At 37.5% G+C, this 17,430-nt stretch overlaps 1 protein-coding gene across 1 annotated transcript in view; it reads right to left on the bottom strand.

Moving 5' to 3' along the window:
* LOC306874719 (transducin-like enhancer protein 4) overlaps positions 1-17,430 on the bottom strand; it is a 50,835-nt gene that overhangs the window by 11,200 nt on the left and 22,205 nt on the right. Inside the window, exons 5-10 of the mRNA XM_079424933.1 lie at positions 11,280-11,342; positions 9,222-9,296; positions 8,070-8,244; positions 5,040-5,056; positions 3,166-3,300; positions 1,837-1,890 (exon numbers count right to left, since the gene is read on the bottom strand). Coding sequence (XP_079281059.1) covers positions 1,837-1,890; positions 3,166-3,300; positions 5,040-5,056; positions 8,070-8,244; positions 9,222-9,296; positions 11,280-11,342 — 519 coding nt within the window. The remainder of the gene's footprint in view (positions 1-1,836; positions 1,891-3,165; positions 3,301-5,039; positions 5,057-8,069; positions 8,245-9,221; positions 9,297-11,279; positions 11,343-17,430) is intronic.

The following is a 17,430-nucleotide window of genomic DNA, read 5'->3' as shown; positions in this document are numbered from 1 at the left end:
GGAGCGGTGTTTGAGAAAACCTCTTAAAAAATTCAACAGGGAACCCATCCGGCCCAGGTGTCTTGCCATTCTGCATACTCTCAATTGCTTGCACTATCTCCTCTGCGGAAAAAGGTAATTCTAGCTCTTCTCTCATTGCGTCTGTTATTGTTGGTATAGGCAATGGTTCAAAAAAGCTTTCCATAAGGGACCTATCCGCGGGGGATTCTGACTTGTATAGCAAAGAGTAGTAATCTTTAAAATGTTTAGTAATACTAACAGGGTCAGTAATCAAATTGCCATCGGAAGACCGAATCTTAGAAATTACATTTTGAGCTGATTTTTCCTTTAACTGAAGTGCAAGAAGTTTACTTGGCTTGTCACCATGCTCAAAAAATGCATATTTAGCCTTCAGCAATAACTTTTCAGTCTGACGGGTTGATAACATATTAAAATCTGATTGAAGTTTGAGTCTCTTTTTGTAAATTCCAGGATCTGGAGAAGCTGCATAAGCTGAATCAAGCTGAATTATTTCAAGAGATAATTCTTCTAGCTTCTTCCTTCTTTGTCCATTTACACAAGCTGAATATGAAATAACTTGACCCCGTGCATATGCTTTAAAAGATTCCCAAATTATAGAGGGTGAGGTCTCAGGGATGGTATTTATCTCCAAAAATATATCTAATTGATTTTTCAATGTATCACAAAATGCTTTATCAGAGAGCAGTAGAGAATTAAATTTCCAACTTCGAGAACCCAACATCTTTAGACAACTTTAGACAACAATTTCTTGTCTAAGAAAAAGTAATCAATGCGGGAGTAATTGTGGTGAACATGAGAGAAAAATGAGTATTGTCGTGCTGTTGGATATAAAAAACGCCATACATCGGCCTGAGGAGTACTGTTTTGAACGACAGAAACTTAAGCTCTACTGACTGCAGAGTCTCGAAGGGCTCCTCCTTCAAGGCCGTCAGGACAGAGGGGAGATTCCAAGAGGGTACCAGATAAGAGCGCGGAGGATTTAACCTACTCGCCCCTCTGAGGAATCTGATGACCAAGTTGTGCTTCCCCACAGACTTACCGTCTACTGCATCGTGATGTGCGGCGATAACGGCAACATACACTTTGAGGGTGGATGGAGACAACCTTCGCTCCAACCCATCTTGCAGGAAAGAGAGCACAAAGGCGATTGGACATCTCCAGGGGTCTTCCCGGCGGGAAGAACACCAATCGACGAACAGGTTCCACCTCAGCCTGTAAGCGTGTCTTGTAGACAGGGCTCTAGCCGAAGTGATGGTGTTTACTACCGCTGGAGGTAGCCCACCTAGAACCTCCGCGTCCCGTCCAGGGACCACACATGGAGATTCCACAAGTCTGGACGCGGGTGCCAGAGGGTGCCCCCTCTCTGAAAAAGGAGATCCTTCCTCAGAGGAATTTGCCAAGGAGGGGCTGTCGCGAGGAGCATTAGTTCTGGGAACCAGGAACAACCCAAAAAGGGAAGCGGACGAGAACCCACAAGCCCTGGACGGGGGGCATGGATTATTTGCCCACGGGCAAAGCTGCACCACAATAGCGCGCTCAACTGGGGGGAGCTCCACATACCCCTTAGCCGCCCCGCCATCGAGGGCAGTGAGGACGGAAAAAGCACTATACACAATAATGTCTTCATCTTTATTTGGCTGGCTTTTATAAGCAGTTATTTATATATGCAAATAATTGTATTAATTAATCAGCATATCATTTGATCAATTTAAAAATAATTTAAATTAAAATAAAATTTCATAAAATTTTTCAATTGATGATGATTGACAGCGCTAATGTAAGTGCAGGCTTTCACCAATGTTAATGTGAACTGACCTCATTTGAGACATCTACTACGAGATTGTCTTCGCTCTTTTCTCCGTCACTGTCCTGAAAGACAACAGATAGGAGAAGGACAGTGTTAGACGACACGCTCACACACATACAGGCACAAAAATATATACCCCTATGGGATATTTATCAGGTAGCTACATACATGTACAATATTGCAGTGTCCTCTTTCTGCTCCCTGTCCCCCTCCCTTTGTGTCTAATTTCACCAATCACAGTAGGGGTGACCCCCCCCACCCATCAACACCACCTTGTCCATCGCTCTCACACGGCTCACACTCATCTCACTCTCCTCTTTCGCCCATCTCTGGGAATCAGGGGGTGACAATGCACTTAGTTGCCATGGCAACAGGGCTTTGATGTGATCATGGCCTGATGTTCCTATTACCATCACCCTATAGTGACATCATCCCCCTAATTATACCCGCATGGACAGTCACATCCGACTCTTCCCTACATGTGTGTTTGATAAATGCTCCACCTGATGCGCTGATGAGCTTTATGAACTATAATAAACAATTATACTATAAAAAAGATTGTACCTAAACATTAGGCATGTTATATTCATATAAATTCATATATAATATATATATTCATATAAATGTAATAATAATATAATAAAATATAATATTTTTAAGTATATATAATATAAGTATTTTATATTAAAGTGTTATAAGAATTATATATTAAAAAATATAAATAAAATGTATAAACTTATAAATATTATTATTTAATATACAATTATATTTATTTATTATTATATAATTACACATTTATATAATATAAATTTATATATTTTTATATTACTAAAATATAATTTTATGAATAAAGTAATTTATTTTAATTTTTTATTAATATTATAATTATACATATGTATATAAATACAAAATGTGGAATGTGGAAATGTGGAACTATACCATATTAAGATAAAATTACTTCCAATAAACACAATAAAGGCTGCAATAAAATAAAATAAAATGTCTGTAATAGATATAAAATATATAAGGAATAAATATACAAAATTCAAATCACGTTTTATACTAGAATTTGGACAACCATGTTTTTGCGATCTTTATTATCACATATCAATAAATGTGCATGCTGACTGAGACAAATTAAATTAATTTAAATAATTAAATTAAAAATAATAAAATAAAATAAATAAAACCGGAAATCAATATAAAATACAAATGAAATCAACTCAAATTTCACTGGGATAAAATAACATTAGGGCTGTCAATTTAACAATCTCAGTTTATTAGGGGATTGGGGGACTGAGACAAGTATGAGGTCATCGTCATGTGACAGAACCTACGTAGTGAGACGGGAGGACGTCTTTTTCATCACATCGTCTCCGTTTGGCATCGCTGCTGGCCTGTGAGGGATAAACCCCTGATGGACCCTGACGATCCTCCACTGCCTGACTGTCAGTTGACGACACTGATTTACTCTATAGAGACAAAAAACACAGCATAAACACACACACAAAATGCTAAGGTTGTGCAAAGTTCACCGAATAGTTCATTGTTCTGAGACCATATGATCGTACTGTGTTGGAGGTCAATAACATCAAATGTCATTGTTTCTCGAGTGTCTCTTAACCAAACGTTGTGATGTCAAATCTGCACCATATTTAAATTGCGCTGAAGGGATTTTAAAGGTAAATTTTGGCATTTGGTCCTTAAGAAAGGTCATTGCACAGAAAAGTTACATGAGGGTGAGTAAATGATTGCAATTTTTATTTTTAGGTGATTTATTCCTTTAAAGCTGAATCCTGGACTATTTTGCAATAAAAAAATACTGAATAGGCCCCAAAACATTTGGTCACTTTCCAGTGTCAACTGTCCATTTCTCAGCTTTCATCATTATGAGGAGTACAGCAAAACCGGTCTCAAATCAGTGACTTCAAACACTTTGTTTTCTGCAACGGTGCAGTTTTATGAGCCAAACAGTAAGTGCAATGGACTGCGATGAGAAAAAAGCACACAAAGAAGGCCAGTTCTCTCAAACAAACCTGTTTTCTCCGAAATCTTTCTCTCTTTTCACTCCCCCTCGCTCAAACCTTTCCTTGACTCCCTCATTTTCTTCCTCTACAGTCAGCAATAAGAAATCACCTCAAAGAACTTGACTGTTATGACTCTTTCTCCTCTGAATCGTCCTTATGCAACCCCAGTTCTATGGAAGACCGTTTATGCCATGGATTTTTTTTTTTTTTTTTTTTAATTATACATTTTTTTTTTTTTAAATGTATTTGGAAATTTTATCCCACAATTCTGTATTATTATTATTATAATTTTTTTTTTTTTTTTAGTATTGTCTATGCAAGCTCAGTCCTATGGAAACATGTTTACGCCATGTAAAAAAAAGGAAATAAAACAATAAAAATAAACAAATAGCCCTATTTAAAATAATTAAAAAGTCAAAAAAAAAATGTAATTGCGAATTTTTATCTCACAATTCTGTCACAATTTTCACATAAGTCGTCGCAATGATCTTTTTCCTTATTTTTAATTCTATGCAATAAGACAGAATTGTGAGATGTAAACTCATAATTACGAGAAATAAGTTAGAATTCTGAGTTTATTCATTTCTATTCTTGCTACACAGAAAGGCTATTTTCCATTAAAAGGATAAAAAATATATTTTTCATAAATTTTTCATTAAAAATGATTTCCCTCTGCAGCTTATAAAAGTCATACAGGTTTGAATGACATGAGAATGAGTAAATGAACAGAACTTACATAAATATCTGTTTAAATGAATGCCAAAACTTTTAAAAAGACAGTACACCAAAAACGCAATTGCTTATTTTCCCTTGAAACAATCAATTATTCATATTTTTATCTCCTAAAGACATTATAGCTTCTGAAAAATTAGTCAATAAATATGCGACCTTTCGTAACCGATTAAAGTCATAAAGGCTTTGAATGGCATGATGGTAAGTAAACAAGCTAGCAAGTTTCATTTTTGCGTGGACAGTTCCTTTAAGACTAACTATGATGCAACCAAATGACAGAGAATTATGGTACTATAGGGCAGGAACAGTGCTGTTTAGAGAGTCCTGAAAGGTCGGTCAGATTTCATAATCTGTACTTCTCTTTAAAGGACTCTGTTTTTGGAGTCGTTTATCAAAGTCAGTGTGGTGGAGGCACACATATACACATACAAACACACAAGTTTGATACTCACCCTGCTGGGCGCACCCTCTGGGAGCCGACGAGAGGGAGAGACAGAAAGAGAAAGTCAGAGTGGTTGACATCAGTCTAGATAATAACAACAATTCCATAGCAAGCCAAGGTCATGCTGAAAAATCCAGTCAGGGTGCAATAAAAATACATCCATTGTACTGAGCTCCCTGAGCAAGTCGCCCCACTAGCCTTCAGCCTATCAGACTTTCAAGGCTTCTCAGAAGTCTATCCAATCTACCGGACCGACTCAACACACCCTCATCCTCGTAATGTTTCACTTTGTGTTTTTTAGGCCAACTTTTGCACCATCACTATCCTATCATGTTCCCTTTAATGCTGGACAAATCATATTAATGAGGTGCACAATAAACTTTCTTAAGAAAGTTTACCAGTTGCATGCATTTTGTGCCTTGTTGAAGTCTTTATTAAATGAATAGTTCATTCAAAAATTACAATTTGTTCACTTGCTCACCAGTGGATCCTCTGCAGTGAATGGGTGCCGTCAGAATGAGAGTCCAAACAGCTGATAAAAACATCACAATAACCCACAAGTAATCCACACAAATCCATCAGTTAATCAGTTAATGTCTTGTTAAGTTAAAAGTCGCATGTTTGCAATCCAGGGTGGATTAATGTGTGATGTTTTTATAAGCTCGTTCTGACAGCACCCATTCACTGCAGAGGATCCACTGGTGAGCAAGTGAGGTAATGGTCAATTTCTCTAAATCTGATGAAGAAACACACTCATCTACATCTTGCATTGCTTGAGGGTGAGTAAACTGTCAGCAAATTTTCATTTTTCGGTGACCTATTCCTTTAAAGAGTAAATATATATTACATTTGTTGTATTATTTAATTATACAATTAAGTCGTTTAATAAACCCATGCATTTGTGACATTAAAAATCCTCAGAGTAAGACAGGTCAGATATGGCGCTTTTCCACTGCATAGTACGGCACGGTACAGTACAGTACAGCACACGTTTGGGGGGTTTTCCACTGGGTACAGTACCTGGTACCTGGTACTTTTTTTAGTACTACCTCGGCCGAGGTTCCAAGCGAGCCATACCGTTGCCAAAACGTGACGTGTAAACTCTGCTGATCACTGATTGGCCGGAGAGAATCGTCTCTGCCTGCGTCATTGAACTTTCAGCAGGAGACACAACAGACCCGCTAGATTTACCCTGCTCTTTCCATGTATGTTAATGATGAGATTTCCAAGGATATCAATAAAACCTTAGACTTTATATGGAAAAATAAACCTTACCAGGTAAAAAAGGACATTATATCAGGCAAAGGAGTAGAAGGTGGTTTAGAGATGATAGACTTTTTTGACATTAATAATATTTTTAAACTTTTTTTTTTAAGAAATTGTCTAAAAAATGATAACTCTATGTGGTTCTTTATTCCACAATATATCTTTCAAAAACTTGGAGGGTTATCTTTTCTTCTGAAATGTAATTTTCTTCCAGGAAAGTTACCGATTAAATTATCCAAATTTCACCAGCAAGTATTATTGTCTTGGAAAACTTTTCTCCGCATAAAATGCCTCTATGGAACAATTGTCTCATTACTTCTAGGAATAAATCGTTATTTTTCCACAGGTGGTTAGAAAGGAATATATATTTTGTTATAGATATGTTCTATGAGAGTGGAAACATTCTGTCTTATGAAGATTTTATGAATGTTTACAATTTTCCCATCCCATTTAAAGAATTTCAACAAGTGGTTAAAACTATTCCAAATGGGTTGATATAACTAATAAATAATCACCTATCTTTTGGAAGCAATGAAAGGATATTTCCAGAATTAAAAGTTGATGGTATTGAAATATTTTCTTCGTCTTGTAATAATAAACATATTAGACAAATTTTTAATTTCCTAGAGGGAAATTCTTTTGGAATGCAAAAATCTCTGATATTAATTGGAAAACGACCTGGTCAATTCCTTACAAATTTTGTATTTTGAATAAAGTTAAAGAGGTGCATTTCAAAATACTTCACAAAATTTACCCATGTAAGGTAGCTCTGTCTAAATTCATGGACATTGACAACACTTGCAGTTTCTGTAACATGCATGAGGAAGACTTGTGTCATTTGTTTTATAATTGTGATTTGTCTCTTAGATTTTGGTCTGATGTTAGTGCTTTTTTATTTTTGCAAAGAAATGTTAATTATATGCTATCTTTAAAAGACATTATTTGTACTTATTCACACAAAAGTAAAATTTTGAATATGTCGTTAACTTTTACATTTTGCAAGGTAAATATTATATTCATAAACAGAAATTTGCAAAACGCACACCAAATTGTAATCTATTTTTATTAGAAATGGATGCTCTTAAAAAGTCTCCAATGCAAATTAATAACAAAAAGAATGACTTGTTGGATTTCATGGAATTTTTTTTTTTGGTATAGCTCCCCCGCTGCATTCTTTGAATTTGTCCTAAGGAAAAAGGAAGAAAATCTGCACTTTTTTTATTTATTTATTTTTATTTTATTTTATTTTATTTTTTTTATTTTAGTTTTCGCCTTTGAAACAATATTTTATAGTTTGAGATTGTTATTATATTTGTGATTGTTATTATATTTTGTGTATCCAGATTTACATGTAATTTTTTTTGTAATGTTCAAGCATTCTTCAAATAAAAAATAAAAAATAAAATTAAAAAAACAGACCCGCTAGATTTAAATCAGCACAGCCAGCGAACGATCGAACGCAACTGTTTTGAATGAGCGAAGCTTTTTTAAACATCCAAAAAATGGCTGTTTCGTTGTCTGTTTAGAAAGTACAGATCAGATGTTCCTCTCTTTGATAGCCGAGGAGCGGATCCAGCGAGAGCTTGATGGAGCGAAGCTGAATTAAAAAGTTTGTCAGGAGTCATGGCAGTAGAGGCGGTGCAACTATAACGACACGTGAATAATCCCGCCCTCTCTAAAAGCGGTACTAAACTGCAGTGGAAATGCATAACCGAGCCGGACTGAGCCGAGCCGAGTCGTACCACGCAGTGGAAAAGCGCCAATAGACACTCACCTCGCAGGTGCTCAGGGTTTAGATGGTTGCGTTCGTCCTTGTTCGCCAGGTGGGCAGAGACTCCCAGAGCCCCAGTGAGGGCCAGCAGCCCTGACGTGCCGCCCAGAGACAGACCTGAAGGGTGAGGAGTGAGAGGAATACCTGGAGTGTGGTGAGACAGGTGCTGGAGCTGCTGCTGCTGAGAGACAGACAAAGATACAGAGATAAAGACAACAGGCAGGCAGACAGGCACAGAAATACATGGAGATGGATGGATGGAGGGATGGATGGAGAGATGGATGGATGGATGGATGGATGGATGAGAGATGGATGGATGGAAGGATGGGTGGATGGATGGATGGAGGGATGGATGGAGAGATGGATGGATGGAGAGATGGATGGATGGATGGATGGATGGAGGGATGGACAGACAGATATGTCCTTACCCAATTTTGTGTTTCTGTAACTATACAGAAAGTAACTAATTAATTAAAAGTAACTTCATAGAAACACTGCAGTCCATAAGGTCTCTGGTCAGCCTACAGCAGCAGTGGTGTCAGTGTCTGTCAGGCTCTGTCTGCTGCTGTCCTGTGTGGGCTTTATCACTGCATCACTGGGGTTTAAGTGCAGTAATATGATATATCAGAGCTCAGAGAGACAGTGGACTGAAGAGAGATTGCGTCGCTCTATAACAGCCAGCAACAAAACAAGCTGTAATTTAGCACAGAGAGGATAGACCTCTTTATCAGCTTTCTGATCTCTCTTTCCTTTTTTCTTTCCTCCTCCATGTCATATATTTCTTTTTCTTTCTTTCTTTCTTTCTTTCTTTCTTTCTTTCTTTCTTTCTTTCTTTCTTTCTTTCTATCTATCTATCATTCTACCGTTCTGTCTATCTTTCCGTCAAACTGTCACCCATCCATCCATCCATCCATCCATCCATCCATCCATCCATCCATCCATCCATCCATCCATCTATCTATCTATCTATCTATCTATCTATCTATCTATCTATCTATCTATCTATCTATCTATCTATCTATCTATCTATCTATCTATCTATCAAACTCCATCAAACTGTCAATCTAGCTAACCATCAATCTGTTAATATGCCTGTCTACCCATCCATCTATCTATTTATCTATCCGTTCATCCGAGAGGTCAGAGTTCACCCACCCCTATGATGGCGTTGAGCTCTGCCATGGTGACCTGTTTGGCACGTTCCACCGCCTGAACAACCTGCTGTTGATGCTGATACACACAAAGATACATGGTAAGACACAAACCCAACCACACTCAAATAAAACATGAATTAAAGTAAACATGTATCACAAAAAATTCAAAATCACATGTATTTATCCTCCATTTCTCTCACACTCTCTCACTCCATCCCTCTGTCTGTCACACACACACACACACACACACACATATAGGTGCACAGTCAGTATTGACAGACATATCACTCTGTCCTTCCCCGTCAGCAGATACTAACTCAAGCTAATGCTAAAGGTGACCTCCTAATCAATACAGTTCCGCCTGATCTTTTATTGCTCATCTGCCCAAATAAATCCTCCTCATTTAAAATGAGGATCCATTCCAGAAGTTTTATTGGACCACAGTTATCAAATGAAAGGAAGCACTATTAGTATACATTGTATAAAAGGTAATATTTACAAAGACTGTATGAAAATAATGATCGGAAAACAGATATTTTATTTACTGAAGTCTTACTTAAACTACAATAAAAGTTTTTAACATTATTTAGTCAGGAAAACAGAACTGTGGCTGATTAATGGTTGAATCTCAAGAAGGAAAAAAATGTCAAATGAGTAAAAAATTCTGATTATATTTTTGCTTAATTAAAATAAAATGAACAATATTTTTTATAGTATTATGTTTCATAATCCTATAAGCACGTGATGGAATAATAATCACTATTATTATTCACATTTTCTCCAATTCTCATAACTGTAAAAATAAAGAAAAATAATGGATAAAAATAAAATATTTAAATCATTTATATTACATGATAAAATAATGCATCATATAAATATACTGTATATAAATCAATGTAAATTCTATATATTAAATATATAATGTGCTTGCACAATTTCTTGGGAAATTATGTTAATCCTTTCTCATTTTCCATTTCGGTTTTGAACTCTAAAGGTGAGTTGCATTAATTCATAGTGTGCGTTCATGCAGCCCACTGTAGACTCCAGAGGACTGCAGCTCCAAAGCTTTGAAGATAACAATGGATCTGTGGCTCCTTGACAAGGGATCTGGAGCTTTGAATTAGTTGGGACACAAAACAAGCCATTCTAGTCTTAGCCATCCATACTAACGCAACAGCTAGAAAAGCAACAGCCGAATCTCAAGAGCTTGTTTCTAATAAAGTTCTCCTTCTAACCTTCATGCGAAATGATAGAAACTAGCAACTAAATGAGACCGATGAAGAGATAGTTCACCCAAAAATAAAAATCTCTACTTGTTCCAAACCTGTAAGAATATCTTTCTTCTTTTGAACACAAAAGATTTTCTGAAAATGTTGAAGAAATTTTGAAGAGAACTAACATTGACTTCCATAGTAATTTTTCCTTACTATGGAAGTCAGTGGCTACTAGGGCTGCACGATATATAGCATGCGATTATCATGTGCATCTCGTCAGTAAAGCCGGTTGTGATTAGTAATAAATCTCCATCACGTGCTTTCAGATGGAACGGCATTTAATAGACAGAGCCGTAGTTCACTGACAAACTACGCAATTCATGCTCGTAATCGCAGATGTATCACCTCCAATAATGAACATGATTTTGCGATGTTTGGAGAATCGGATGTTTGGACTCATTTAAAAGGTAAAGTGAATCATTGTTGGACTTCTGGTTCAACCAATATTGTGAGTTTGGAGCCTGCTTGTAACACTAGTAGCAGATCTGCTAATAAAACAAACAGCGATGCTGGACTCAAGCTGAATTTGCAACCCGAGCTCATCAAGTCATCGCAGAGGACTCTCGGTAACTGAACGCGGCAGGAGTTTGCAGCTTCGTTAAAAAACGCAGGATATCAGCAGTCCTTGTTTAGTCAGAGATGTGAGACGGGGTCGTTAAAATCTAGAAGCTGTCTGGCGTACTGAGGGTGAATCAGTCTGACGGGGAGGGGGACAAAAAAGTGTGTGTGCGCCTGTGGGAGAAGACCCCAGAACCCTGATGAGTTGTCAATCACTGTCAGCATACCTCCTGAGAGAGGAAAGGGATGATTTGAGCACAGATAGCACTGAGTCGCTTCACGATCTCCGCCTGCAAGAGAACACACACATACACCCGCTCGATTAGAAGAGAAAACAGTGACAGTGATAAACCTGTACAACGGCACTGGGCTCTCAATTCCCAAGCACACAAATGGCTTCAGCTTAGATTATGTTCATGACAATGATGTCTTAGCAACAAAAGATGCACAAGACAAAGAAAGGGAGTGACAGATAATAATGAAATGAAGGCCATTAGCACAGCTGGGATGGAGGTTGTAGGTTAGTTGTAATATTGTGGAGATGAATGATAAAAAAAACTATTCCTAACACTAGTAACCACCCAGAACACCCTAGAAATTAGTTAAAATCCACTCCTAAAACCCTAGTATCCACCAAGAACACTCTAGCATTCACCTAGCAACCACACAGAAATGCCCTAGCAACCACTCAGAACACTCTAGAAATCCCCTAACAACCACCAAGAAATATGTTTGTAGCAACACCCTATCCTATAATTGCAAAGAAACATGCTTCTATCTAACAGATAGCAATGTGTTAAAAACCACTCATGACATCCTAGCAACCACTAGCAATGAGCAACGATACAGAAACGCCCTAGCAACCATAACACCCTAGCAACAACAATGAACACTCTAGCAACCATTTAGCAACCACCTAGAACTATGTAGCAACACCCTACTTCAAAGCAACACTCTACTATCTAACAGAACAACCTAGCAATGCAAAACACATTCATAATATCATAGCAACCACCAAGAACACCATAGCGATGAGCTTAAACACCTGTAAAACCATAGCAATCACTAAGAACACTCTAGCGATCATCTAGCAACCATACAAAAATGCCTTAGCAACCACCCAGAACACCCTAGTAATCCCAAGCAACACGCGATCTACTACTACGAAAACCCTAACAAACCTCCTAGCAACCACATATAAATTTACTTAAAGCACCTCATAATATTCTAGCAACCACACAGAACACGCTAGCGATGCCCTGCAACCACACACTGTAAAAATGCCTAGCAACACCCTAGCAATCACCCAGGACACCCTAACAACCACTTAGAACACCTTAGCAACCACACAAAATCAAGACTGTGAGTTTTACATGGGCAAGTGACACTTGTATGTTCTTGAGAAAATATATGTCTGGTTTTTGTGTCTTGAGTTCTATTCATTCAGCCATTTCCCTAGGCTCTGTATGTGTGTGTGTGTGTGTGTGTGTGTGTGGGTGAGAGAGAGAGAGAGAGAGAGAGAGAGAGCTCTTCAGGGCTGAATAGCTTGAATAGTCTCAATCTCCTTGCAACAGAGCACACAAACACACACGTTTAATTATAGTCTCACTAAGAAAAACAACAGACAGGCAGACAAGTGTTTCACACACGCTGCAACACATGAACAGTTAATTACTTTAATTTGCGCACACACACACACACACACACACGTTCCTTTCAAGGCATTCCTCAAGGTGCCCAGTCACCATCCACCTTCATACTCCAGCCATTATACTCTTTTTTTTTTTTTCTTTTTTTTCATTCTTTTCTTCCTGTCCTGTGATAAGGCTCTGTGATTCTTTCTAACACACACACACACACACACACACACACACACTAATGGAGGACGCACAGAAACACAGCAGACCTCTAAGTGCACTCTAATACCTACATGAGGAGCAAAGCAAACCTGTGTTTTAGAGCTCTGTGTTTGAAGCTAGGCTATTTTAATCTGCACACCACCATACAATATATTAAATATAATTCATAATGCTGTAAAAAAGAGCATACCTGACTTAATGTTTTATATATTTACTAATTCATGCAAATAAGTCTATCTATCTATCTATCTATCTATCTATCTATCTATCTATCTATCTATCTATCTATCTATCTATCTATCTATCTATCTATCTATCTATCTATCTATCTATCTATCTATCTGTCTGTCTGTCTGTCTGTCTGTCTGTCTATCTATCTATCTATCTATCTATCTAGCTATCTATCTAGCTATCGTCTCTCCATCCATTTATCTATCTATCTATCTATCTATCTATCTATCTATCTATCTATCTATCTATCTATCTATCTATCTATCTATCTATCTATCTATCTATCTATCTATCTATCTATCTATCTATCTATCTATCTATCTATCGTCTCTCCATCCATTTATCTATCTATCTATCTATCTATCTATCTATCTATCTATCTATCTATCTATCTATCTATCTATCTATCTATCTATCTATCTATCTATCTATCTATCTATCTATCTATCGTCTTTCCATCCATCCATTTATCATCTCTCCATCCATCCATCCATCCATCCATCCATCTATCGTCTTTCCATCCATCCATTTATCGTCTCTCCATCCATCCATCCATCTATCCATCTATCGTCTTTCCATACATCCATCTATCGTCTCTCCATCCATCCATGTAGTACAGTGTATATGATATTAATTTATGAATATCAGGTTATGATATTTCATAGAGCAGTATTAGCTGGAAATATTATTATTATTTGGCAGAATACTTGTTACTCCTGCCATATGAGACTGCAGACGAGTGAACGGAAGCGTGTTCAGTTGTTTGCATTTTTGTTGGGACACAGTGTAGCAGTGATGCTGAACATCTGCAGATTGTGTGCATGAGTGCGCGCGCGAGTGAAACAGAGCTCATTTGTGTATAATGAGGTTGAGGGAGCGAGTGATGTAACCGGTTAGGAATGAAACAGAGTGTGTTTGAGGAGCAGCGAGAGAGCGAAGAAACAGAGGAGGGAAAACAAGATGTGTGTGCATGTTTGTGAGGAAGTCCCAGGGTGCCAACCTTTTAGCATAATGGCTTTGTCACTCGATCAAAAGGACCTGAGTAGGTGCAGATGCCCCGTTGTTTGTGTGTGCACATATATTTAACCAGAATTCATGTATATAATTTTTCTATGTATATTCAAAATATAATAATTTAAATAACATGATATAGATAGATAGATAATATATATATATATATATATATATATATATATATATATATATATATATATATATATATATATATATATAGTAAAATAAAAAAGTACAATAAAGAATGTCTGTATCTACATGAATAATTAGAATCATTTATATAAATGTTAAAAATTAATGTAATTTTATATTAATAGATATATGTGTGTTAATTAAAATATATTTATATTAAACTGATGAGTGTGTGTAAAAACAGTTTTTGGGTGAATGAAGTTGTCAGATGCCCCATAAACGGCTTTTTTGTTTTGTTTGGAGAGTGTGAGTTTGTGTATTTATATTTGTTGGTACTCATGTGCAGGAATGTGTCTGCATCTCCCTCTGTAAGTGTTTCCCCCTCCGCACATTTAATTACCCATGAGCCTTTGCACAAGTGTAGGGTTTTGTGCATATATGTGTGCTCGTGTCCTCCTTTGTGAGCATGTCTGATTTTCAGTGCTTTACTGCTCTCCTTTCCTCCCTCGTTCGGTTTCTTTTCTTCCCTTTTCCGAATGGAAGGGCCATCAATCAGAGAGAAAGAGAGGGAGAGAGAGGAAAGGAGGGAGGAGAGGGGGATATTGGCAGAGCGCCAGGGGAAGAGAGGCTGGCACGCTGCCCAGAGAAAGAGAGAGAAAAGGAGAAAGCGAGCACTAGAGCGAGCCAAAATGAGAAAAGGAGGGAATTTAAGAGAGAACAAGCACAGATAGAGAGAGACGGGGCGAAAGAGACACAGCGACTGAGAGAGAGAGAGAGAGAGAGAGAGAGAGCAGTGTGACAGATGAGGAGAAGAGAAAATGAGGGCTTTATTGAATACCTCTGTGCCTGTGACCACAATCAGTGATTAGAGCGTCATTGCTTAATATTTGCCTTTAAATGTTTGAACAGAGAGAGCGAGAAAGAGACAGACGAAAAGAGAGGTAGGCTCCATTAGACATAAAGAGGGCAGGCTGATAAGACCAAAACTGCATCCCGGGACATCACTTTAAAGGCATGTGTGTGTGTGTGTGTGTGTGTGTTTGTGTGTGTGTGTGTGTGTGTGTGTGCGAGTGTGTGGCTTTACATTTCCACTTTTTTATGGTTCTGCTATGTGTTTTTTTCTTTTTTGTCCACTATCCCCCCCCCCCCACCCCCCACCCCACACACACACAAACACACATCTCACTGCATTGAATGTAATCATAATGCCAGAGCCATTAGAGGGGCTGTTTCACAGTATTGCTGAAAACCACATACACGCAAACACACACACACACACACACGCACAGATAGACCAATAGATAAATAGATAGACAGACAGAGAGACAGATAGACAGATAGATAGATAGATAGATAGATAGATAGATAGATAGATAGATAGATAGATAGATAGATAGATAGATAGATAGATAGATAGATAGATAGATAGATAGATAGATAGATAGATAGATAGATAGATAGATAGATGTATGTGCTATTGCCCTACACCTACACTACACCTAAACTTAGCCCTCAGAGGAGACTGTGCATTTATACTTTCCCCCCAAAAAACTCACTCTATGATTTATAAGCGTTTTGAAAAGTGGGGACATGGGTCAATGTCCTGAAAAGTCACCTTCACCTTGTAATATCTATGTCATTATACAAATTTATGTCCTCATTTGTCACAAAAACTATTGCGCGCACACACACACACACACACACACACAGACACAGACCCATCTAGATCTCTGTCTAGCCACCCCTCATAGCTTGTCTTAATCCAGTGCTTTAATGGAACAGGGACAGGAGTGAGATCTAGAGAGACAGACAGGAAAAACCTAAAAGCACTACGATCAAAGCAGGATTACAGGAGGGGCGGAGACAGAGAGATGTGTGAATCCTATTAGGAGACAAATCAGTTTGTTGAATATGAAAGCATTAGGATTGAAGCCTCGCCCACTGACACATACCCACAAGCACTGCCACTAAACGGAACATAAAAACAGAAATTGAGGGTGCTTGCTTCACATGTTCATAAAATAGTCTTGCTCTGTCTAAGTGGGAGGTTCTTAACCAAACTTTTTGACAAATTTTAAAGCTTTCTATCTTCTAGTGTCTTTTTTTATCTTTCTGTCTTCCTCCATCACTCTTCATTCATGTTTTCCAGCTCACACAGAGAGAGAGTATGATTACCCCCTTCTTCACATGCCGCTGATGCTGGGAAAGACTGATTTAGAGGGAAATCAGTGAGAGGAAAGGAAAGACAGACAAACACACACAAGTGCTGCCTATTCTTAAAGGAGGTACTAAGCTGTTCACAGACCGCCCAGAGTTAGTTCATGGATCGCATGATGCATACCGTCTACAAAAATGGGTAAAATCACCCATTACAATCTGTCTGGATTTATATAACATAATATAAAAATAAATTTTTACATTCACTATTTTAACAATTGTTACTATATAATTATTATTTCTGAATGTAAATAAAGTCCACTTCATGCTCTCCAAAATGCATGTGTTTGTGTGATGTTATGAATATGTGTGAGCGATTATGGAGCATCATGGAGTATTCTGATCCTCCCTAAAACCCCGTTATAATCATTTCATTACCCAACACACATGGGGGAATTCACTGAGAATGAATTGCGCCCACTGATAGTGTTGTTTATTTGCACTTGCATGTGTATGTGGTTTCAGTACCCGATTCTCAAAAGGAATTATGCAAATCAGGTATTGCATTGAACAATGTGCATGGTCTAGTTTCTCATTTTAGAAGTCGGAGTGCTTGGTTGTGGAGGATGATCTACTCAATTATTCCTAGGGAAATTATTTTTAAAGTGTGTCATAATTAATACAAAAATAGTATATTACAATAGTACAATATTAAATACAAGACAAATTTAATAATATTTAATTTATGTAACAACAAAAAATGTATGAATTCAGACGTATATAAACTAGATTCAAACTACATCCATATAGATTACAAGTGTGAACGGTCAAATCACATGACATCAGACATTTATAAACCAGATTCAAACATATGTTAGGAGTGCCAATGGTCAGATAGCAAGAAATCAGATTTATATAAAACAGATCCAAACCATATCCATATGTGTTACAAGAGCAAATTGTCAGACCACATGAAACTAGACAT

This window comes from Barbus barbus (genome assembly GCF_936440315.1).
Source record: "Barbus barbus genome assembly, chromosome: 9".
Taxonomy (NCBI): Eukaryota; Metazoa; Chordata; class Actinopteri; order Cypriniformes; family Cyprinidae; genus Barbus; species Barbus barbus.
Note: the sequence above shows the minus strand (reverse complement) of the source record. Positions and strands in the feature narration are given on the sequence as shown.